Raw genomic sequence first — 23,207 nt, 5'->3', positions numbered from 1 at the left:
CTTTCCACGGACCAAGGACCACAATAAACTTCTTCAAGGGAGAGTTCTTTAAATGATCCACCACACTTCTAGTAACACCTTTCAAAGACATTTGAAATGTAAATCCCTCATAGCTCATCAGAAACACATACTGTAGCTTTTGAATATATGAAATTTCTGTTTGAAAGGGTACACAAGGGTGTGCTCAGTCATGGTGGGGTAAATGGTCCCATTACTGTATGCTTAATTAATTAAAACTGTTATGGGTTTGAATACCCTGCAGTACCTTTGGGGTTGAGTGGCAGATAGGTGAAGCCGGTGATGACACAGATAATCATGAGGCTTGAGAACACTCGGAGACTCTGCCTCCAGCCCAGGGTGTCATTAAGGTACAGATGGAGCCGGGTCTGGACCAGGGCCCCTGCTGCTCCCCCTGACATCACTATCCCTGTGGCCAGGGAACGCTTGGAGTTGAAGTACTGGCTCACCATGATCATACCTGCTCCACAAGAGGGGGTGGGAGATGGAGGTGAGATAATGTGTTAGCTGTCGTGGTCTTGAGAATACAACAATGTAGCTTACCCTCTAACAAGATACAATATGAACTAGAAAAGTTATGGATGGAAGTGTCAGTGAATCCATAGTGTAACTGACTGCTAGCTAATTTCCTCCCTCCCCTGTACCAACCTGGGGTGAAGGCAAAGCTGGAGCCCACTCCACTGAGGAAGCCATGTGTGAAGAACAGCGTTTCTAGATTGGGTGCATATGACGAGCATACTATGGAGATCATGATGATGAGGGATCCTAGAATGGAGAACTCTCTGGCACCGTACCTGACTGTCAGCTTCCCAGACAGGGACACACAGATCATGATGGAGCCGTAGCTGATGGAGCCAACCCATGCTACAGACCAGCAGAGAGTGGGTCTTAAGGTTAGGTAGCTAGCAGGTTTCCATGTATAACATGTAGGTACAGCAGCAGGTCATTTGTGCAGTTTGGTAACTACTTGTTAATTACAGGTGTATCACCATTTACACATATGATCACACAATCCCTTTTGTAATACAAAATAGTTGTTGTAATGTGTAGTTACAACAGTTGAGTTTACAGTGTAATGTGAAATTGTTTCAGTCTGATGACTAACATGTTATCTGCGATGCTCCTGAGGAATACATTTGGGTTGCTCGGAGTAAAACCTCCTGAAGGGAATGGCAGTCCGGAAGATGTGCATCTTGATGCACTAAATACACGGACCTAGGGTGCTGTCCAGCTTGCCCGGTTCGAAGAGACCTCAGGGGGCTAAATAAAGGTGGATAGGCCTACATGCCTAGGAACATTTATGTTCTTAGCTACATGCAAGTTTCACCCAGTTCTGTCTGACATCACAATTGCCATAAAGGTGTTTCCCAGGTAACTGGCGTGCTAAAGGCCACTGGTCCATTCATTCTACATTTCTAATTCTATGCCATAGAAGTCTATGCCATTTCTAATTCTATGCAATTCCAATTCTATGCCATAGAGATAATTCTATGTTCTTTGCACTGGCCAGTACCCAGTCAACTTTTGTTTGATCTTCATATCCATTGACTAAAATACACTGTAGCACTGTAATACATTTGGATATGGTTAGGAATTTATTAATTTTTTAAAAATCAATTGCAAATGTTTTTTTTATAAATAGATTTTCAAGACATAGAAGCTGTTTAGTTTCAATTTTATTTTAGCGATTTGTATTTTATTGTACCTTTTTTTTTACGCGTATTGCTGTACAGATGATGATGATCCAAACTGGATCACATCCGGCGGTGATTGGGAGATCCATAGGGCGGCGCACAATTGGCCCAGCGTCGACAAGGTTTGGTCGGGTAGGCCGTCATAGTTAAGAACCTATTCTTATTTACAGACTTGCCTAGTTAAATAAAGGTTACATAAAAAAATGTGTGTTCAGGAATGTATTTGTTCTCCAGTCCCTTTAACCTGACGCTATTTTGAATACAGTCGCGGCAGATGTCGTCGCACATAGGCTGGATCACATGGTACGCATAGTGTGTGACGTAGTAGGTTATTGGATAGAAGAGGAAGAGAAGATGTCTACTGCCATCCTAATATAGCAAAAAATAAAAACATCGACCCAATTCATTCTACACTCATCATTTAGCGGTCTAGGCTACAACCACTGCATGGTATTGTTGCATAACGGTCTCAATGGCTGTGGCACATGCGAAACAAACGGTCCTAAATCCGGTAAGAGGCTTTTTACTAGACTACCTCTAGTATACTCATATATTTACAGCGAGACTAACGTTATCTCCCTTTCTCTACTAACGTTGTAGGAATAAAAACATAGTATACCGCATGCATGTTGTCTTCAATAGGTCTATGTGCAGCTGTGGCCTTTAACGTTTGTTGTTTTGCAGTCATTTCATTGTATAATTGTTGGGCCGAAAAGCTGTTGGCATGTTTAACGATTTTATATGATTTGGTGTTTCAACAATGGGATGGAAGATATTGATAAATAATCCTATAGGCCACATACACACACAGCGAATATGATTTGATTATGTTTGCCTAGATGGTTTGTCTTTATTAAGACCATCTGACCCCTCCATCTAGGTGATTCCATTCACTGGGGCCATACCTGGGGGACTACACCCCGGGGAGATAGTCCTTATCCAGGGCACTGTTCACAATGATGCTGACAGGTATGTAATAATGTTATTGTTGTTTTTAACCCTAACTTAATGTCCACATCTCAGTTCAAACCTAACCACAAACCTAACCCTAGCTTAATGTCCACATCTCAGTTCAACCCTAACCCTAGCTTAATGTCCACATCTCAGTTCAACCCTAACCCTAGCTTAATGTCCACATCTCAGTTCAAACCTAACCACAAACCTAACCCTAGCTTAATGTCCACATCTCAGATTAACCCTAGCTTAATGTCCACATCTCAGTTCAAACCTAACCACAAACCTAACCCTAGCTTAATGTCCACATCTCAGTTCAAACCTAACCACAAACCTAACCCTAGCTTAATGTCCACATCTCAGTTCAAACCTAACCACAAACCTAACCCTAGCTTAATGTCCACATCTCAGTTCAACCCTAACCCTAGCTTAATGTCCACATCTCAGTTCAAACCTAACCACAAACCTAACCCTAGCTTAATGTCCACATCTCAGTTCAAACCTAACCACAAACCTAACCCTAGCTTAATGTCCACATCTCAGTTCAAACCTAACCACAAACCTAACCCTAGCTTAATGTCCACATCTCAGTTCAAACCTAACCACAAACCTAACCCTAGCTTAATGTCCACATCTCAGTTCAAACCTAACCACAAACCTAACCCTAGCTTAATGTCCACATCTCAGTTCAAACCTAACCACAAACCTAACCCTAGCTTAATGTCCACATCTCAGTTCAAACCTAACCACAAACCTAACCCTAGCTTAATGTCCACATCTCAGTTCAAACCTAACCACAAACCTAACCCTAGCTTAATGTCCACATCTCAGTTCAAACCTAACCACAAACCTAACCCTAGCTTAATGTCCACATCTCAGTTCAAGCCTAACCACAAACCTAACCCTAGCTTAATGTCCACATCTCAGTTCAAACCTAACCACAAACCTAACCCTAGCTTAATGTCCACATCTCAGTTCAAACCTAACCACAAACCTAACCCTAGCTTAATGTCCACATCTCAGTTCAAACCTAACCACAAACCTAACCCTAGCTTAATGTCCACATCTCAGTTCAAACCTAACCACAAACCTAACCCTAGCTTAATGTCCACATCTCAGTTCAAACCTAACCACAAACCTAACCCTAGCTTAATGTCCACATCTCAGTTCAAACCTAACCACAAACCTAACCCTAGCTTAATGTCCACATCTCAGTTCAAACCTAACCACAAACCTAACCCTAGCTTAATGTCCACATCTCAGTTCAAACCTAACCACAAACCTAACCCTAGCTTAATGTCCACATCTCAGTTCAAACCTAACCACAAACCTAACCCTAGCTTAATGTCCACATCTCAGTTCAAGCCTAACCACAAACCTAACCCTAGCTTAATGTCCACATCTCAGTTCAAACCTAACCACAAACCTAACCCTAGCTTAATGTCCACATCTCAGTTCAAACCTAACCACAAACCTAACCCTAGCTTAATGTCCACATCTCAGTTCAAACCTAACCACAAACCTAACCCTAGCTTAATGTCCACATCTCAGTTCAAACCTAACCACAAACCTAACCCTAGCTTAATGTCTACATCTCAGTTCAAACCTAACCACAAACCTAACCCTAGCTTAATGTCCACATCTCAGTTCAAACCTAACCACAAACCTAACCCTAGCTTAATGTCCACATCTCAGTTCAAACCTAACCACAAACCTAACCCTAGCTTAATGTCCACATCTCAGTTCAAACCTAACCCTAGCTTAATGTCCACATCTCAGTTCAAACCTAACCCTAGCTTAATGTCCACATCTCAGTTCAAACATAACCCTAGCTTAATGTCCACATCTCAGTTCAAACATAACCCTAGCTTAATGTCCACATCTCAGTTCAAACATAACCACAAACCTAACCCTAGCTTAATGTCCACATCTCAGTTCAAACCTAACCACAAACCTAACCCTAGCTTAATGTCCACATCTCAGTTCAAACCTAACCACAAACCTAACCCTAGCTTAATGTCCACATCTCAGTTCAAACCTAACCACAAACCTAACCCTAGCTTAATGTCCACATCTCAGTTCAAACCTAACCACAAACCTAACCCTAGCTTAATGTCCACATCTCAGTTCAAACCTAACCACAAACCTAACCCTAGCTTAATGTCCACATCTCAGTTCAAGCCTAACCACAAACCTAACCCTAGCTTAATGTCCACATCTCAGTTCAAACCTAACCACAAACCTAACCCTAGCTTAATGTCCACATCTCAGTTCAAACCTAACCACAAACCTAACCCTAGCTTAATGTCCACATCTCAGTTCAAACCTAACCACAAACCTAACCCTAGCTTAATGTCCACATCTCAGTTCAAACCTAACCACAAACCTAACCCTAGCTTAATGTCCACATCTCAGTTCAAACCTAACCACAAACCTAACCCTAGCTTAATGTCCACATCTCAGTTCAAACCTAACCACAAACCTAACCCTAGCTTAATGTCCACATCTCAGTTCAAACCTAACCACAAACCTAACCCTAGCTTAATGTCCACATCTCAGTTCAAACCTAACCACAAACCTAACCCTAGCTTAATGTCCACATCTCAGTTCAAGCCTAACCACAAACCTAACCCTAGCTTAATGTCCACATCTCAGTTCAAACCTAACCACAAACCTAACCCTAGCTTAATGTCCACATCTCAGTTCAAACCTAACCACAAACCTAACCCTAGCTTAATGTCCACATCTCAGTTCAAACCTAACCACAAACCTAACCCTAGCTTAATGTCCACATCTCAGTTCAAACCTAACCACAAACCTAACCCTAGCTTAATGTCTACATCTCAGTTCAAACCTAACCACAAACCTAACCCTAGCTTAATGTCCACATCTCAGTTCAAACCTAACCCTAGCTTAATGTCCACATCTCAGTTCAAACCTAACCACAAACCTAACCCTAGCTTAATGTCCACATCTCAGTTCAAACCTAACCCTAGCTTAATGTCCACATCTCAGTTCAAACCTAACCCTAGCTTAATGTCCACATCTCAGTTCAAACATAACCCTAGCTTAATGTCCACATCTCAGTTCAAACATAACCCTAGCTTAATGTCCACATCTCAGTTCAAACCTAACCCTAGCTTAATGTCCACATCTCAGTTCAAACCTAACCCTAACTTAATGTCCACATCTCAGTTCAAACCTAACCACAAACCTAACCCTAGCTTAATGTCCACATCTCAGTTCAAACCTAACCCTAGCTTAATGTCCACATCTCAGTTCAAACCACAAACCTAACCCTAGCTTAATGTCCACATCTCAGTTCAAACCTAACCCTAGCTTAATGTCCACATCTCAGTTCAAACCTAACCCTAGCTTAATGTCCACATCTCAGTTCAAACATAACCCTAGCTTAATGTCCACATCTCAGTTCAAACATAACCCTAGCTTAATGTCCACATCTCAGTTCAAACCTAACCCTAGCTTAATGTCCACATCTCAGTTCAAACCTAACCCTAACTTAATGTCCACATCTCAGTTCAAACCTAACCACAAACCTAACCCTAGCTTAATGTCCACATCTCAGTTCAAACCTAACCCTAGCTTAATGTCCACATCTCAGTTCAAACCTAACCCTAACTTAATGTCCACATCTCAGTTCAAACCTAACCACAAACCTAACCCTAGCTTAATGTCCACATCTCAGTTTAACCCTAGCTTAATGTCCACATCTCAGTTCAACCCTAACCTTCAACCCTAGCTTCATATAAGAATATGCTTAACTAGAAATAAAACGTTTAGGTAACAAACAAAAAAATACATCAGTTCAACACACTCAGATAATAATTTTACCCAGCACGTTGTTTAGCTAACAAAAAATCTAAGTTCATAATTTTTTTTTGTGAGTCCCTAAAGCCTCAGCTTTAAGACAGTTAGAAACTCTTCTCTAATACGTACCAATGTGGTAACTGCAGGTTCCAGATGGACCTATCCTGTGGCACCAGCACTAAACCTCGTGCGGACATCGCCCTCCACTTCAACCCCCGTTTTAAGGGCTCCCCGTGCGTGGTGTGTAACTCCCTGGTGCAGGAGAGTTGGGGCTGGGAGGAGACCCTTCAGCAGCTGCCCTACAGACAGGGAGCAGCCTTTGAGACGATCATCCTGGTCCATGATGATGTCTTTAAGGCAAGTGGACCAATGTCTGGGACTTTACTTGCGGTTAACAAGGTGTCTTTAATTAGGCTACATACAGGAAAAACTCACTAACCTACATTTGCTTTCACATTCACTACTGTTAAGTCAAAAGAAGCTAGTATAGTCATGCAAATACAGTGTAATGGATTTTTGTGATCCCTGTGTGAATGCTGTTCACCTTTGTACCTGCAGGTGGCAGTAAATGGTTCTCATTTGTTAGAATACAAGCACAGAATCCCACTGGACAGGATTGACACATTTTCTATATCTGGGAAAGTCAAGGTGCGCGCCATTGGCTTTATACCAAACTCAGTAAGTACCCCCTCCAATACTCTTTTTATAGGTAAATAGAATAATGTTTTCAACGAGCTCTATAATGAATGTCTTCATTATTATTTTCTCCTGTAGGCAATATACTCAATCTCAGGTGACCTGGTGAGTTGTGTGTTATATTTTACATAAAGGATAGATCTATATTAGGCAACATGACCAATTGCATTAATATGTTAAGTGTACAGACATGGCCTATATCTTCTGCATTTCCAGAGTCTCCCTTACAAAGGCAGTCTACTGAAAGGGGTGAGTCCAGGACAGCACATCACAATCAAGGGACACGTCAGCATGTACCCACACAGGTAGGCAATAGGACACCACTGAGTATTTAAACCATGTTCTAAGAAAATAGACAGTGTATCTTTTGAGGGAGTGTATAATGGCAAGATAGGGACTGCCCACTATCCATGACATCACAGGAGGCAGCTGAGGGGAGGACGGCTCATAAATGACTGGAAAGGAGCAAATGGAATAGCATCAAACACATGGAAACCATGTTGGATGTATTTGATACCATTCCACAAATTTGCTCCAGTCATTACCACGAGCCTGTCCTTCCCAATTTAGGTGCCACCAGCCTCCTGTGCGTGACAATGTAGGTTATTCTACATCATTGCTTTTCTGATGAACCTCGTGTCTGGCAGCTTCACTGTGAACCTCCGCAACAACGGCAGTGAGAACATCGCTCTGCACCTGAACCCCCGGATGAAGTCGGCCATGTTCATCAGGAACTCCTACCTGAGTGAGTCCTGGGGACCAGAGGAGAGGGAGCTTCCCATCTTCCCCTTCTCGCCTGGGGAGTACTTTGAGGTATGCTCTATCAGTATTAAGTATTTTATTTGTTCAGGTGGATGCTGTTTCTAAATGAGCAGTTCTCACATGTTACTTGTATTATTGGAATTCTTACTAGTCTTTTTCACTATAAGTACTCTCTGCCCCAGATGCTGATCCTCTGCCAGCCCCACCAGTTCAAGCTGGCGGTGAATGGCTCTCACCTGCTGGAATACAGGCACCGGGTGCAGGACCTGAGCACCATCAACCAGCTGGAGATCATGGGAGACCTGGAGCTGATGGACATCAAGCTGTGGTGACCCATGAGGCGAGGCCACAATGGGCTAAGCCCTATTCTGGACAACAGGCCCGTTCACAACTCCCCCACCCTGGGCAGTGAGCAGTGCTTGATTATGGGTTCCAATGTCTGAGCCATGAGGTTTACAGCTGAGGTAGCCTTGGATCTGTTTGAGTGGGTCTACAGGATTTGACAGTAATACTTGTATGCACTCTGGTGCAAGGGAGACTGGAATAATGTGTAATGACAGGAGTATTATAGAAACAGCCCCATTTACACCTTGCGCTAACCTGTGGGTTTTGTGATCTGATCAAGGTTTGTTGCGTCTATAAATAGTATTCAAATGTATCTTATCCATCTGCATTGACTGGATTTCCTAGTCCCTCCCTTACATTTGAAATGATTATTAATGCCACCTGTCAACGATTTAAATGGTTTCACCCTCCAGATCTGTTTACAATGGCTTGTCTGACTACCTCTGGAGGTGGTCAGGAAGATATACAATGTATTTTAATCCACTACGCCGGTCTAAAAATATGGTCACAATCAAGACAGAGGTCGCTTGTTAGCACCAGGTATAAACTCATTGGAAGGCCATAATGTCCATTTACATTGACAGGGACCGTGATTTGGAAGGGCTCGACTAAAATATCTTAGAGCTGCACTGTTTCATCATTCTAAAATTAAATACTTAAGCCTAATCACTAAAATAATCCATTCTCATTCTTCCATCTCAGGTTCTTCAGTGCTGAAACAAATTATAGGATGGTTACAAGTGCTGCTTGACAACTCAGAATATGAAAATCCTGAATATATTTAATGTTCTGTACCTGAGGGAACATGTGGCTATTTATTTACCCTCTGTAGGATATGTTCTTCAAATATAATCCAATAGCGGTTTAAGTTCACACATTAAAGGCAATATGGCCTGAAAAGGTTGTCACAAGGTCAAACTCTTCCATGTGAAATGGCCAAATCTAGTTGACTTAAGCTCACCGACCATATGACCTAGGGCTGGGTTCAATCCGTATCGCCTGAAAACCAGCATTATAGCTTGATTGAAATGTAAAGGAAACATGCGGAGACTGCATTGGAAATTACCTTCGCATTTTAACGCGGCTCTTCCGCGATAGTGGTTAAACCCAGCCCCTAGTCTAGTGCACTTCAATTCAAGCATAACTACAATACAGGGTCAAACCAATTGCACTGGGTGGTGATGGTTCAATGAAAACAAGGGCTGGATTCAATCCGTATTGCAGAAAGATCTGCGTTCAAATGTAAAGGTAAATTCCGATTGAGCTGACATATGCAGCGTTTACCGTGAATATTGCCTTTAAAATGTCAAATCGAGCTATAACGTGGATCGAATGTATGACTGCACGGCCACTATTTTCATGCTTGGCCAAAAGTCCAGCGCTATAGCACGCTTAAAATGTAAAGGTAATTTCCAATTGAGCAGACGTGCGTTTACCGTGAATGTAGTCTCCGCAAACCTGGGAACATTGCAAGTTCTTTCAGTCACCCATTTTCAGCCTTATTTAAATCAATTCTGTTGTCATGTGATGCCTACTGTTTCCTTCTGCTGTAACCTACTGTATGTAGTAATGTCTTATCATTAGTCTGCTTTTAAGTCAATTATGATTGGGGGTCATTTTTAAATGTTCTAATCCATCCAGCAGGTCCTCAATTACCTGTGATATCTATGCACATTTATCACCGCTACACAGGTGCATTTCTCCTCTTCAACCAGCCAGATGGGGCTATAAGTTAAGCGGTACAAACAGCGGTCGACTGGCCCATTTTTCTAAATCAAAACATGCAGCGGACAAGCCCCTACTATAAACAGAGGCCGAAGCCAGAAATATCGCACCCTACACAGGAAAATGGAATCAAGGTTTGAAATGATTGTTTTTGTTAAGAAGCCTAAACAGATATTTAAGGTCAATTTGCAGTCAAATTATATTTGTATTATCTTCCGACCATCCAATCAAGGAGAAATTGGTGTAAGATGATGGTTTCCTATGGAGTTTGCTACATAAAAAAAGACAATCCATGTGGCTTGAGGAAATGAAATTCCGTTTGAAGTAAGCCTAGCCCATGCAAGTCTCTTCTTGACTGTCTCCTGGTGACAGAGGGCCCTTGTTTTCCACTCTCTCTGATGCTGGAGGTCCTGAGGCCTTAGACCCCTGATGAATGGACCATTACAGGAGCCTAGAGCAGGACTTACCCTCAATACATCATGTAGAATGATTTTAAAACTGTTGAATCGTTTGTGTTATTCTCATTTAGCTACACTTATCAAAGGCACTCGTCACAAGGCTACCATTAAATACCTACTGAAGGATGTGTGATGTCAGAGGTGATAACACATGACTTTCAACAGGTCACCTTGAGGCTTGGCGTCAACAGAATCTAGTTCCTTAAAAATGTGATTTTATTAATATATCCACAGGAAAAAGTACTTGAGGAAAAGAAATGACCTTGGTATGGCACAATACAGAATCTTAACATGTAACTTAAAAACATGTATGAATTAAATGATATACATCATGATGACATCAACTCTTGTTTGGTGATTGACTGTAAACCAGAATCAGATAAAGGCAAAGACACTGTCCATCAGATCAACAAGTAGGCCATAGTCCGTTGTACAAAAAAATAAATGGCAGACCTGTGATTCACGACAGAAATAAAGCAGCTTTTCTTTAACATGTTTAGGAATAACTCACAACGCCACCTCTTTCTGCTTTAAATAGCTGACAGACAGCCCTCTTTTGTCTGTCCCCCTCCCAGGACAGTGGACTACGCTTCAGTAGAAGAGAGGAGCACAGGACAAGCACAAGTCCCCTGGGCCCTTCACCAGCAACAACCCCCTGTATGATGCAGAGGTTTGGCAAGTCGTTGGCTTAGGAGGGAAGGTCCTAGTTCAATTCTGCTCTCAGTAGCCAAATAGTATCACAGTCTTTTAGAGAAGTCCTGTGATTTTAGAGGACGGAGAGGATATTGGTTAAAGTCATTCAGGGTTGGGAAGACCCACTGTTTGGCACAGGTGTGGAATGAGAGCCTGGGGGGAGTGTTTTAGAGGATGGACAGATATTTGAGTGAACTCCCTGTCAGACAGAGCTGAGTTTGACCAGGCCTCTGACAGAGTCCTCATGTAGAGAGTCCTGGCTGGCTGGGTTGTAGAAGCCCTGAATGGTGTGGCTGTGTCCCAGGGGGCTGCCGCAGGGGAGCATGCCCGGTGGCGAGGGGGCTTCCTCAGGCGTGAGGAAGTGGTGGTGCGCTTCGCTGTGGTCGTTCCGGGTGGGCAGCATGCCATTGTCACAGCTGAGGTTGGGGGTGGAGGTGGGGGGTGTAGGCTGGCCCCCTAGCGGCAGGGCTCCAGAGCAGGGACCGCCTAACGACGTCCTGCCCGGTAGAGAGGCCTCGTCTGTGAGGATGACCGGCTCACTCTGCATCAGGGGCGTGGCGGCAGCCTGCAAAACGAATTTGGTGCTCTGAATGCACTGGTCTTGAACACACTGAGACAGGAGAAATGGAGAAGGGTAGGAAAGGAGAGATAGGGAGAGTAATAAGACATGTTGAGACAGAGGGAAATGTGGGGATAGAAGGAGGAGGGTAGTGAATGAATGAAGATAGATGAGGTTAACATGTGTAGTGAATGAATGAAGAGATGAGAAAAGAGAAAATATTGTTAGTAACCTTGTTAGAATGCACAGTAAACCACCAGAGAAAAACATTAGGGCTGACCCCATTTAGTCCACTGTCGATAGGCTGTTGGTTGACAGATGTTTTTAGTCGAGCAGTAGTAACAGAACTTTTCAGTCAGAAATGGCTGTAATTATGTTGCAGCTTCAGCAACACAGACAGCGTGATAAACACTGTTGGTGGTCGCTGCAGCAGGCAAGAGAGAGGCAAAGGTTGCTAGTCACACAGGCACTCGTTCTGAGCCCGGCCCGGCACAATCAAATCAACTGCGGTCGGACTCACTCTAGAGTCACTTGTGTCTTGATTATTTCATCAAACAGTGTGCTTAAAGCATCAGACAAGCTCAGTGCATATAAATGTTTTTATTAAAACACATAGGCCAAGGTTCCCCAAAATATATGGAAAAACACACGTTAAAACATTTAGACCAATCGATTGGTCGAAAGAACAGATGACTTTCGGTCGACCAAGATTTTTGTTGTTGTCGGGGACAGCCCTAAAATACACAGTATTCAATGTGACTCAAATGCATAGTGAAGTCAATACATGGAGTTGAAACAGCATTAAGCCAGATAATGATTTAGCTCTGTATCTCTGTAACCTAAATACTGTCCATGTAAATCAAACATCTAAATGGACTGGGAATGAGCCAGCAGTGCACTGTTTTAGCCTTTGAACTAAATGAGTCCTTGTCTAGCCTATTTAATAATAAGCTAAGGACTCCCTCTGCAACTGGATCCGGGACTTCCTGACGGGCCGCCCCCCAGGTTGTAAGGGAAGGCAACAAAACACGTCTCATCAATCCTCGGGCCAACTCTCTTCTCTGTATACATCAATGATGTTGCTCTTGTTGCTGTTGATTCTCTGATACACCTCTACACAGACGACACCATTCTGTATAAAAAAATAAAACACTAATAAACATGGAATCATCATAATCCCAAACTCTTAAAAAATCATTAAAAATCTGAATCTGGTCATGGATCGTTTTGTTTTCCTCTTTGGACACTGTGTTAACTAACCTCCAGATGAGCTTCAATGCCATACAACTCTCCTTCCGTGGCCTCCAACTGCTCTTAAATGCAAGTAAAACAAAATGCATGCTATTCAACCGATCACTGCCCGCACCTGCTCGCCCGTCCAGCATCACTACTCTGGACGGTTCTGACTACAACTACAAATACCTAGGTGTCTGGTTAGACTGTAAACTCTCCTTCCAGACTCACATTAAGCATCTCCAATCCAAAATTAAATCTAGAATCTGCTTTCTATATCGCAACAAAGCATCCTTCACTCATGCTGCCAAACATACCCTCGTAAAACTGACGATCCTTGACTTCGGTGATGCCATTTATAAAATAGCCTCCAACACTCCACTCAACAAACTGGATGTAGTCTATCACAGTGCCATCCGTTGTGTCACAAAAGCCCCATACACTACCCACCATTGCGACCTGTACGCTCTCGTTAGTTGGCCCTCGCTTCATACTCGTCGCCAAACCCACTGGCTACAGGTTATCTACAAGTCTCTGCTAGGTAAAGCCCCGCCTTATCTCAGCTCACTGGTCACCATAGCAGCACCCACTCGTAGCATGCACTCCAGCAGGTATATCTCACTGGTCACCACCAAAGCCAATTCCTCCTTTGGTCATCTTTCCTTACAGTTCTCTGCTGCCAATGACTGGAACGAACTGCATAAATCTCTGAAGCTAGAGACTCATATCTCCCTCACTAGCTTTAAGCACCAGCTGTCAGAGCAGCTCACAGATCACTGCACCTGTACATAGTCCATCTGTAAACAGCCCATCCATCTACCTACCTCATCCCCATACTGTATTTATCTTGCTCCTTTGCACCCCAGTATCTCTACTTGCACATTCATCTTCTGCACATCTACCATTCCAGTGTTTAATTGCTATATTGTAATTACTTCGCCACCATGGCCTTTTTATTGCCTTAACTCCCTTATTTGACCTTATTTGCACTCACTGTATATAGACTTTTTGTTTTCTTTTGTTCTACTGTATTATTGACTGTATGTTTTGTTTATTCCATGTGTAACTCTGTTGTTGTATGTGTCCAATTGCTATGCTTTATCTTGGCCAGGTCGCAGTTGCAAATGAGAACTTGTTCTCAACTAGCCTACATGGTTAAATAAAGGTTAAATAATTTATTTAACCTTTTGTATTATGCAAAATCTGGCACACTAATCGTCAACACGGGGGCCCTCAGGGGTGCGTGCTTAGTCCCCTCCTGTACTCCCTGTTCACCCACGACTGCGTGGCCAGGCAAGACTCCAACACCATCATTACGTTTGCCAACACAACATTGGCAGGCTTGATCACCGACAACAATGAGACAGCCTATAGGTCTTTCATCATGATTAGTTTAGCCCCAATGTCAGCTAGTCAAGATCGAAAGCTTCTCTTTGACAGGTGCGCTCCACAATCCCATCACATCTCCAAATCTAATAATAAGGGCCAGCTTTGGCAAAGTTGCACTCCTTAGGTTACTTTATAAATGCTTTTCAAATGTTTTAGCTCCATACTGTCCTTTGGAGAAATAGGCATTATTTACTAATGAGCTTTGACTATCTCCTTGGCTGTAATTCCTTTAGAGGCTGGGGAGGGTGAGTTGCTGGTTGGGTCTGGGACTGCTGCCCCCTGTTCTGCCCAGGGGGAGAAAAGACAGATATTTTCCAAAGTACTGGCTGTCATTACCCATGTTGGCGTGCTGCTCTGTGCTAGGAGCCTGTGAGGTAGTGAAGTTGAGTTCTGATAAGTTTAGCCCTGGTCATAAACCGGCCATCAGCCCAGCAAACTACAGGAAGGCAGCTGGCACAGAGCTAGGGAGAGAAGGAATACAACTAACCAAACCTGGTCTAGCCTAGCCTGAAGAAAACCATGTCTGCTCTTGATCTGCCTGCCTGGCTGACTGACTGACTGCATGATGATCTGCATGCCTGCCTGGCTGACGATCTGTCTGCCTGCCTGGCTGACTACATGACAATCTGCCTGCCTGGCTGGCTCACTGACTGCATGACGATCTGCATAATGATCTGCCTGCCTGGCTGACTGCATAATGATCTGCCTGCCTGGCTGACTGCATAATGATCTGCCTTCCTGCCTGGCTGACTGCATAATGATCTGCCTGCCTGCCTGGCTGACTGCATAATTATCTGCCTGACTGTGACTGCATAATGATCTGCCTTCCTGCCTGGCTGACTGCATAATGATCTGCCTGCCTGCCTGACTGTGACTGCATGATGATCTGCCTGCCTGGCTGTGACTGCATGATGATCTGCCTGCCTGGCTGTGACTGCATGATGATCTGCCTGCCTGCCTGGCTGTGACTGCATGATGATCTGCCTGCCTGCCTGGCTGTGACTGCATGATGATCTGCCTGCCTGCCTGGCTGTGACTGCATGATGATCTGCCTGCCTGCCTGGCTGTGACTGCATGATGATCTGCCTGCCTGCCTGGCTGTGACTGCATGATGATCTGCCTGCCTGCCTGGCTGTGACTGCATGATGATCTGCCTGCCTGCCTGGCTGTGACTGCATGATGATCTGCCTGCCTGCCTGGCTGACTACATGATGATCTGCTGCACATTCAAATGATGACAGCTGTCTAAACATTGGTTCATTCTAGGGTTGTTCAAGCTAGATTATTAGTTTGACATAGGTGAGAAGCATTCTATTAGTCATTTGTCTAATGAATTTAAAAAATCACACGTCAGCAGGCCCAGAGACAGAAGCTGTTTTTCAGTCTTTCCGTATTTACATGATGACCAGCTATGATTCAACGGTGCTATATTTCAATGGAAATTCTTTCTCTTGTTAAGTCAAACACATGCCACATTCTCTTGAGTTGGTGACTAAATATAGGTTTCGTTAGTGGCGACATTTCAAATGGTTCCCTGTGAAAAGTAATAAATGTAGTATGTTACTCCTAACAATAACAACTGGTCCTAACAGACTCTACATGTGATAAAGCGATGGAATGCCAAACCCGTCTCCCAGCCAGCACAACTGTTCCAGATGGCCATGACCCACTCAATAAGACCAGGCTGCCATCCAGGACACTGGATTATTCTAACAGCCTATTGGATTCAAGTTCAGAGGAGTATAACAAGTAGTGACCGTTCATTAGAATGTAGGAGAAGGGAAACAACGGCTTGTTCACTAAGGGCCACCAAAGCCGTACTCTTTCTTTCATTCCCTGCAGGACTGGTGGGGTGAGGTTGACATTTACAGTTCCTCTCCCTTTGTTCTGAAACACGCCAACACCAATTACACTGTCTGCTGACAGTGCCTTGTTAAGTCAGACTCACTCTACCTGGGTACTGTAGGACCTTTCGCTCTAAAACACCATTTATTCTCATTTCCTCTCCCTATGTCTGTTATTGTCTGTCATCCCTTTCTTGCCATCTATCTGTTTTTGCCATGCCAAAACCTCCCAGCACAAGAGTTAGATTGTCCAGTCAGTCTGCATGATAAGCTTGTGGGAAGCAGAGGGGTAGAGAGTGTGCACTGTACATGAGCACAACACATGTCCCTCCCTAGGGATCTCAGAGATGTCAGAGAGGGGGAGAGTGTGATGAGGGGGGGAGCCAAGGAGTCACACAGCACGAGCACTGTCCATAATGACATTGCCTGTCGCTCGCACACACGCACTGACCTATTTCCCAGCCATAATGCCAGATCACTGAGCATCATGGGAAAAATCTGTGTGAATATTAACAGAAACAATCCACTATTTGGAATCCCAGCAGTTGATTTGTTCCAATCTGTTGACCAGATATGGAAATGAGATTTGCTAAATAGATTTGGCTTTCTAGATTTGGATTGAGAGGAGCTGGAGGGAAAGAGGGAGAGAGGTGAGATCAACAGCCTTGTCAGTTGGCTTGCTAGCGTGGTATGAGGGGAGCAGCGGTATTTATTCATCACCCTGAGGGAGGGAGGGACGCTCTAACCCTACTCTGCCCTTGACCCCCATCGCGTGGAAACAGGGCCCTGGTCCAACTCTAAACCAATTACCAATGCTGATGATTGCAATAATACACCATGATGCCGCTGGTCATCATAATTCCCGGGAGATTGATTGGGATAGTTTATCTATCTAGATGGCAAGGCGGACAGTAGAGCCATTGTTTACAGATAAAAAAACAAGCAGGATATAAGACAACAGCTGGACAATCAGGCTACTATGAGAGCTGAAGAAGCTGGCACTGCCACGCAATCAGGGCCTGGCACAGCAACAGCTGCCATTCGTTTTCCAGGTTGAGTCAGCCAATGATGGGTCACTGTGCGGCCACCCTCCATTCAAGGCCCGGAATGGCTGAATCAATGATATCACTGTTCACCATGCTTGACCTTTTATAAGAAACCTATAGCTAACTAATCTTCAAGAGGCCAGGTGATATATGGTAAGCCATATTAAGATGGCAAGGGTGTGGTTTGGTTTGCACTGATGGCCATAAGTAGGTTTGGAAAAGACACAGAGTGGAGAATGGCTCACCATGTGGCTCTGTGATTGGGTGGATCCATACATGGTGATGCCATTGGTTGGCGGGGTGGGCTGTGGCGTGTCTGATTGGACAAAGCCTCTTCTGTCGATGAGACTGAGGAGAGAAAGAGAAATATCTGAGAAAACCATTCAATGATATAATATTTTAGATCCCTTCCTTGACAAGTGAATAAGGCAAATCCCAAGTCTATTTCAATACCGTACTTTGAGGCAAGTACACTGTACATTTATTTTGCATTTGTGAATGAAATGCTTTACTTTCTTTGAATACTCTAATTTCAATCGTTGGCAGATATCCTTACACAATGTAAATCGATGTTAAGAGGATACAGAATGCAGATGAAATGAGATGACAGAGTTAATACTGTGAAAGAATAAAGCACACAGAGAAACCCACCAGAAGAAGCACACAGAGAAACCCACTAAAGGTGCGTTGTATTTAATGTTTCATTCCGTATGCAGGCTCTCCTCTTAGTATTCAGTCAATGAGGTCATACAACGATCAGTGGAGTGAATCATTATCGCTGTTCTATCATTACCATTGCTGGGCTGACACATGGCTGAGTAGACAGGAACCTGCTGAGGTTAAGCAACATGATTGAATTATAGTGTGTGTCTTTTTTTTTGTGTGTGTGAGAGCTTGTATGTGGTCTAAGGATGCATGTGTGTCTGTATAAAGGGGGTGTGCGAGTATGTGTAAGTGCATAGACAGACTAAGTCATGGGCTAACCAACATCCATTCACCACCATGGAGGGGATGTGTGTTGATATGAAACAGTGACACAGGTCAGCTCTAATGGAATGTGTGCGTGCACAGGGTAATCAGTAACAGAGAGCCTGTTGACTCAGAGCTAGCTAGTCTCTTACAGGAATTCACCAGACAGGCAGGCGGAGGTGGACTTGTGAAAACTGAAGACATATAGAATGTACACACACACACCTGCCCCCTCCCTTCTTGCCCACCACCTGCCCAGTGAGTACTGTCCCTTGCTACCCAGTAGAGTTATTACCAGTGAGTAATGATGTGGGCAGTGGAGGCTGGGTTGGGACCGTTACACAGAGTGCAGCCAAACACACTGAAAGGCCCAGAGCTAAAAGCATTTTTAATTTTTGTTTATTCACCGGTTCCCCCTGGCCCTCTACGTGTGTTTTACCTCACTGTTAATAACATGCTACTGTTGCACTGTAGCATGCCTTTCTACATGTCCCAAATGGCACCCTATTCACTATAGAGCCCTACGAGCCCTGGTCAAAAGTAGTGCACTACAGTACATAGGGAATAGATGCTATTTGGCACTGAGCTTAGAGTTAAACCACAGAAGAGGTGCTGCGTCTCCAGTTGTCTCGTCAGTGAGGGAAACCTGGGCTGTAAAGATAAGAGAAGATAGAGGCTATCTAGGCTGAGTGAGTGTGAAGAACCAGAGCTTTCACCACAGAGAGTGTGTATAGAACGTGAGGGGAGGCACGTAGGGTGTTGGGAGAGAGACAGGAGGCCATAGGTCATAACAGTCCTGGAACCGTAAAAGCCTTGGTTTCATGCATGTTAACATCAGAAGCCTCCTCCCTAAATTTGTTTTATTCACTGCTTTAGCACACTCCGCTAACCCTGATTTCCTAGCCGTGTCTGAATCCTGGCTTAGGAATGCCACCAAAAATGTAGACATTTCCATCCCTAAATACAACATTTTCCGTCAAGATAGAACTGCCAAAGGGGGCGGAGTTGAAATCTACTGCAGAGATAACCTGCAGAGTTCTCTCATACTATCCAGGTCTGTTCCCAAACAGTTTGAGCTTCTACTTCTAAAAATCCACCTTTCCAGAAATAAGACTCTCACTGTTGCGCTTGTTATAGACCCCCCTCAGCTGTGCCCTGGACACCATATGTGAATTGATTGCCCCGCATCTATCTTCAGAGTTCGTACTGTTAGGTGATATGCTTAGCACCCCGGCCGTCCTACAATCTAAGCTAGATGCCATCAATCTCACACAAATTATCAAGGAACCTACCAGGTACAACCCGAAATCCGTAAACATGGGCACCCTCATAGATATCATCCTGACCAACTTGCCCTCCAAACACACCTCTGCTATCTTCAACCAGGATCTCTGTGATCACTGCCTCATTGCCTTCATCCGGAATGGGCCCGCGGTCAAACGACCACCCCTCATCACTGTCAAACGCTCCTTAAAATACTTCAGCAAGCAGGCCTTACTAATCGACCTGGCCCGGGTATCCTGGAAGGATATTGACCTCATCCCGTCAGTAGAGGATGCCTGGTTGTTCTTTAAAAGTGCTTTCCTCACCATAAATAAGCATGCCCCATTCAAAAAAATTAGAAGTAAGAACAGATATAGCCCTTGGTTACCTCCAGACTTGACTGCCCTTGACCAGCACAAAAACATCCTGTGGCATACTGCATTAGGATCAAAATGCCCCCGTGATATGCAACTTTTCAGGGAAGTCAGGGACCAATATTCACAGTCAGTTAGAAAAGCTAAGGCTAGCTTTTTCAAACAGAAATTTGCATCCTGAAGCACTAATTCTAAAAAGTTTTGGGGCACCGTAAAGTCCATGGAGAATAAGAGCACCTCTTCCCAGCTGCCCACTGCTCTGAGGCTAGGAAACACTCACCACCGATAAATCTAAGATAATCAAGAATTTCTATAAGCATTTTTCTACGGCCGGCCATGCTTTCCACCTGGCTAGCCATACCCGGGCCAACAGCCCTGCACCCCCCGCCAACAGCCCTGCACCCCCCGCCAACAGCCCTGCACCCCCCGCAGCAACTTGCCCAAGCCCTCCCCCGCTTCTCCTTCACCCAAATCCAGATAGCTGATGTTTTGTAAGAGGTGCAAAATCTGGATCCCTACAAATCAGCTGGGCTAGACAATCTGGACCCTCTCTTTCTTATCCCCTATTACTAGCCTGTTCAACCTCTCTTTTGTATCCTCTGAGAACCCTAAAGATTGGAATGCTGCCGCGGTCATCCCCCTCTTCAAAAGGGGAGACACTCTAGACCCAAACTGTTACAGACCTATATCCATCCTGCCCTGCCTCTCTAAAGTCTTTGAAAGCCAAGTTAACAAACAGATCACAGACCATCTGGAATCCCACCGTACCTCCTCCATTATGCAATCTGGTTTCCGAACTGGTCATGGGTGCACCTCAGCCACGCTAAAAAAACAGTACTGTGCAGCCGTTTTCATCGACCTGGCCAAGGCTTTCGACTCTGTCAATCACTGCATTCTTATCGGCAGACTCAACAGCCTTGGTTTCTCAAATGACTGCCTCGCCTGGTTCTCCAACTACTTATCAGATAGAGTTCAGTGTGTCAAATCAGAGGGCCTGTTGACAGGACCCCTGGCAGTCTCTATGGGGGTGCCACAGGGTTCAATTTGCTGGCAGACTCTTCTCTGTATACATCAATGATGACGCTCTTGCTGCTGGTGATTCCCTGATCCACCTCTACGCAGACGACACCATTCTGTATACCTCTGGCTCTTCTTTGGACACTGTGTTAACAAACCTCTAAACGAGCTTCAATGCCATACAACACTCCTTCTGTGGCCTCCAACTGCTCTGAAATGCTAGTAAAACTAAATGCATGCTCTTTAACCGATTGCTGCCCGCCCGCCTAGCATCACTACTCTGGACAGTTCCGACTTAGAATATGTGGACAGCTACAAATACCTAGGTGTCTGGTTAGACTGTAAACTCTCCTTCCAGAGTCACATTAAGTATCTCCAATCCAAAATGAAATCTAGAATCGGCATTCTATTTCACAAAGCCTCCTTCACTCATGCTGCCAAACATACCCTCGTAAAACTGACTATCCTACGCTCCTTGACTTCGGCGATGTCATTTACAAAATAGCCTCCAACACTCCACTTAGCAAATTGGATGTAGTCTATCACAGTGCCATCCATTTTGTCACCAACGCCCCATATATTACTCACCACTGCGACCTGTACGCTCTCGTTGGCTGGCCCTAGCTACATATTCGTCGCCAAATCCACTATCTATAAGTCTTTGCTAGGTAAAGCCTCGCGTTATCTTAGCTCACTGGTCACCATAGCAACACCCACCCGTAGCTCCAGCAGGTATATTTCACTGTTCATCCCCATTTCATTTTTTGCATCCCAGTATCTCTACCTGCACATCATCATCTGCACATATGTCACTCCAGTGTTAATGCTAAATTGTAATTATTTTGCCTCTATGGCCTATTTAAATAAAGGTGAAATAAATAATGGGGTTTCAACTATGAGTTATACACAGTGAGGCAATCCAAATGAAAGGGTTATATTGATGATGTGTCTGAATGCAAATTCTGTAGAGAAGGAAGTGTTAGATAACACAAGCTAATAAGCAATCAATGGCTATGAGTCTATAGATACAATGACTACTACATCTAGCACTTCTATGTGCATAGTTTGATCTCACTGGGAGGTGCTGGAATCCATTGTACTATCAGAGGTCTGAATGAGGAATAGCTGCAGGCAGATGATTTAACAGCAGCAGCTCTCTAGCGAGATCAAGATGAGCTCTGTATGACAGACTTATTTTAGCTTTCTGACAATGTAGGAAATTACAGTGACAGGAAAAACTGATCTCTCCTAGAATGAGAAGAACTATTGGATTTGAGATTTCTCTAAGACAGAGGATGATAGTGTGCCATATGTTACATTCTGGGTAAATCCAAATATACAGAGCCAGATAGTGTCAGATCCGCACGCAAACACAGGACTGTCCTTACCTGGGTGGCAGGGGTCCACACAGTGCTGCACAGCAGTTGGTGAATATGTTTCCGTGGCTGTAAGGGTTATAATTGTCTTTCCCTCTTTTAGACGACCACGACCCTTTGATCTGAAACAGAAAAAGCCACAATCAGAGCAATAAACCAGGGGTTAAAAACGTAGTTGTATTGAAAGACTTTTGACCGGAACTTTCGGTTCCTCCTGTATGCGTGTGTCTATAATGTCCCAGGCAGCTCTACAGTGGTGAGCGATGAGGCAAACTCTGATCTGGTTGTCTTCCCCCAAACTCAACCATCCACCAGAGGAAAAAACAAACTGATGCCTGGGTTTAGTAGTGTCTGTGTAATCTGGTAGGAGACAGGAGAAGGCTGGGGGTTTAGTAGTGTCTGTAATCAGGTAGGAGACAGGAGAAGGAGAGGTTTAGTAGTGTCTAATCAGGTAGGAGACAGGAGAAGGAGGGGTTAGTAGTGTCTGTGTAATCTGGTAGGAAACAGGAGAAGGGGGTTTAGTAGGGTCTGTGTAACCTGGTAGGAGACAGGAAAGGGCTGGGGGTTTAGTAGTGTCTAATCAGGTAGGAGACAGGAGAAGGAAGGGGTTTAGTAGTGTCTGTTTAATCAGGTAGGAGACAGGATTAGAAGGGGTTTAGTAGTGTCTGTGTAATCTGGTGGAAAAGGAGGGGGTTTAGGAGGGGGTTTAGTAGTGTCTGTGTAATCTGGTAGGAGACAGGAGGAGGGGGTTTAGTAGTGTGTGTAATCAGGTAGGAGACAGGAGAAGGAGGGGGTTTAGTAGTGTCTGTGTAATCAGGTAGGAGACAAGAGAAGGAGGGGGTTTAGTAGTGTCTGTGTAATCAGGTAGGAGACAGGAGAAGGAGGGGTTTAGTAGTGTCTGTGTAATCAGGTAGGAGACAGGAGAAGGAGGGGGTTTAGTAGTGTGTCTAATCAGGTAGGAGAC

General features: G+C 44.3%; 2 protein-coding genes across 9 annotated transcripts in view; one reads left to right on the top strand and one right to left on the bottom strand.

Annotated features, from left to right (window-relative positions):
• The first annotated feature begins 1,778 nt into the window (after positions 1 to 1,778).
• Positions 1,779 to 10,824, top strand: LOC109894604 (galectin-8). The gene is made up of 8 exons (XM_020488211.2): positions 1,779 to 2,223; positions 2,593 to 2,681; positions 6,641 to 6,851; positions 7,053 to 7,172; positions 7,269 to 7,295; positions 7,407 to 7,495; positions 7,838 to 8,003; positions 8,135 to 10,824. The coding sequence occupies exons 1-8, from the start codon at positions 2,185 to 2,187 to the stop codon at positions 8,282 to 8,284; spliced, it is 891 nt and encodes a 296-aa protein (XP_020343800.1). The 5' UTR covers positions 1,779 to 2,184; the 3' UTR covers positions 8,285 to 10,824.
• LOC109894602 (probable palmitoyltransferase ZDHHC14) overlaps positions 10,363 to 23,207 on the bottom strand; it is an 84,544-nt gene continuing 71,699 nt past the window's right edge. For 5 of the 8 annotated variants that reach the window (XM_031829071.1, XM_020488208.2, XM_020488207.2 and 2 more), the window contains exons 8-10: positions 22,256 to 22,365; positions 17,490 to 17,592; positions 10,363 to 11,783 (exon numbers count right to left, since the gene is read on the bottom strand). In XM_031829071.1, the coding sequence (XP_031684931.1) occupies positions 11,376 to 11,783; positions 17,490 to 17,592; positions 22,256 to 22,365 (621 nt within the window). In that variant the 3' untranslated portion in view covers positions 10,363 to 11,375. The remainder of the gene's footprint in view (positions 11,784 to 17,489; positions 17,593 to 22,255; positions 22,366 to 23,207) is intronic. The other 3 variants (XM_031829072.1, XM_020488210.2, XM_031829073.1) reach the window with 1 other exon arrangement.

This window comes from Oncorhynchus kisutch, linkage group LG7, assembly GCF_002021735.2.
Source record: "Oncorhynchus kisutch isolate 150728-3 linkage group LG7, Okis_V2, whole genome shotgun sequence".
In the NCBI taxonomy this organism is placed as follows: Eukaryota; Metazoa; Chordata; class Actinopteri; order Salmoniformes; family Salmonidae; genus Oncorhynchus; species Oncorhynchus kisutch.
The sequence above is the reverse complement of the archived record's forward strand: the minus strand, read 5'-3'. Positions and strand labels throughout refer to the sequence as shown.

What these genes read in the sequence shown, in the direction of transcription:
- LOC109894604 (XM_020488211.2), top strand. Translation starts at nt 2,185, where the DNA reads ATGGCTGTGGCACATGCGAAACAAACGGTCCTAAATCCG. An exon ending in TTGGCTTTATACCAAACTCA is followed by an intron (nt 7,173 to 7,268) that starts GTAAGTACCCCC and finishes TTTCTCCTGTAG; the next exon opens with GCAATATACTCAATCTCAGG. An exon ending in GTCAGCATGTACCCACACAG is followed by an intron (nt 7,496 to 7,837) that starts GTAGGCAATAGG and finishes CGTGTCTGGCAG; the next exon opens with CTTCACTGTGAACCTCCGCA.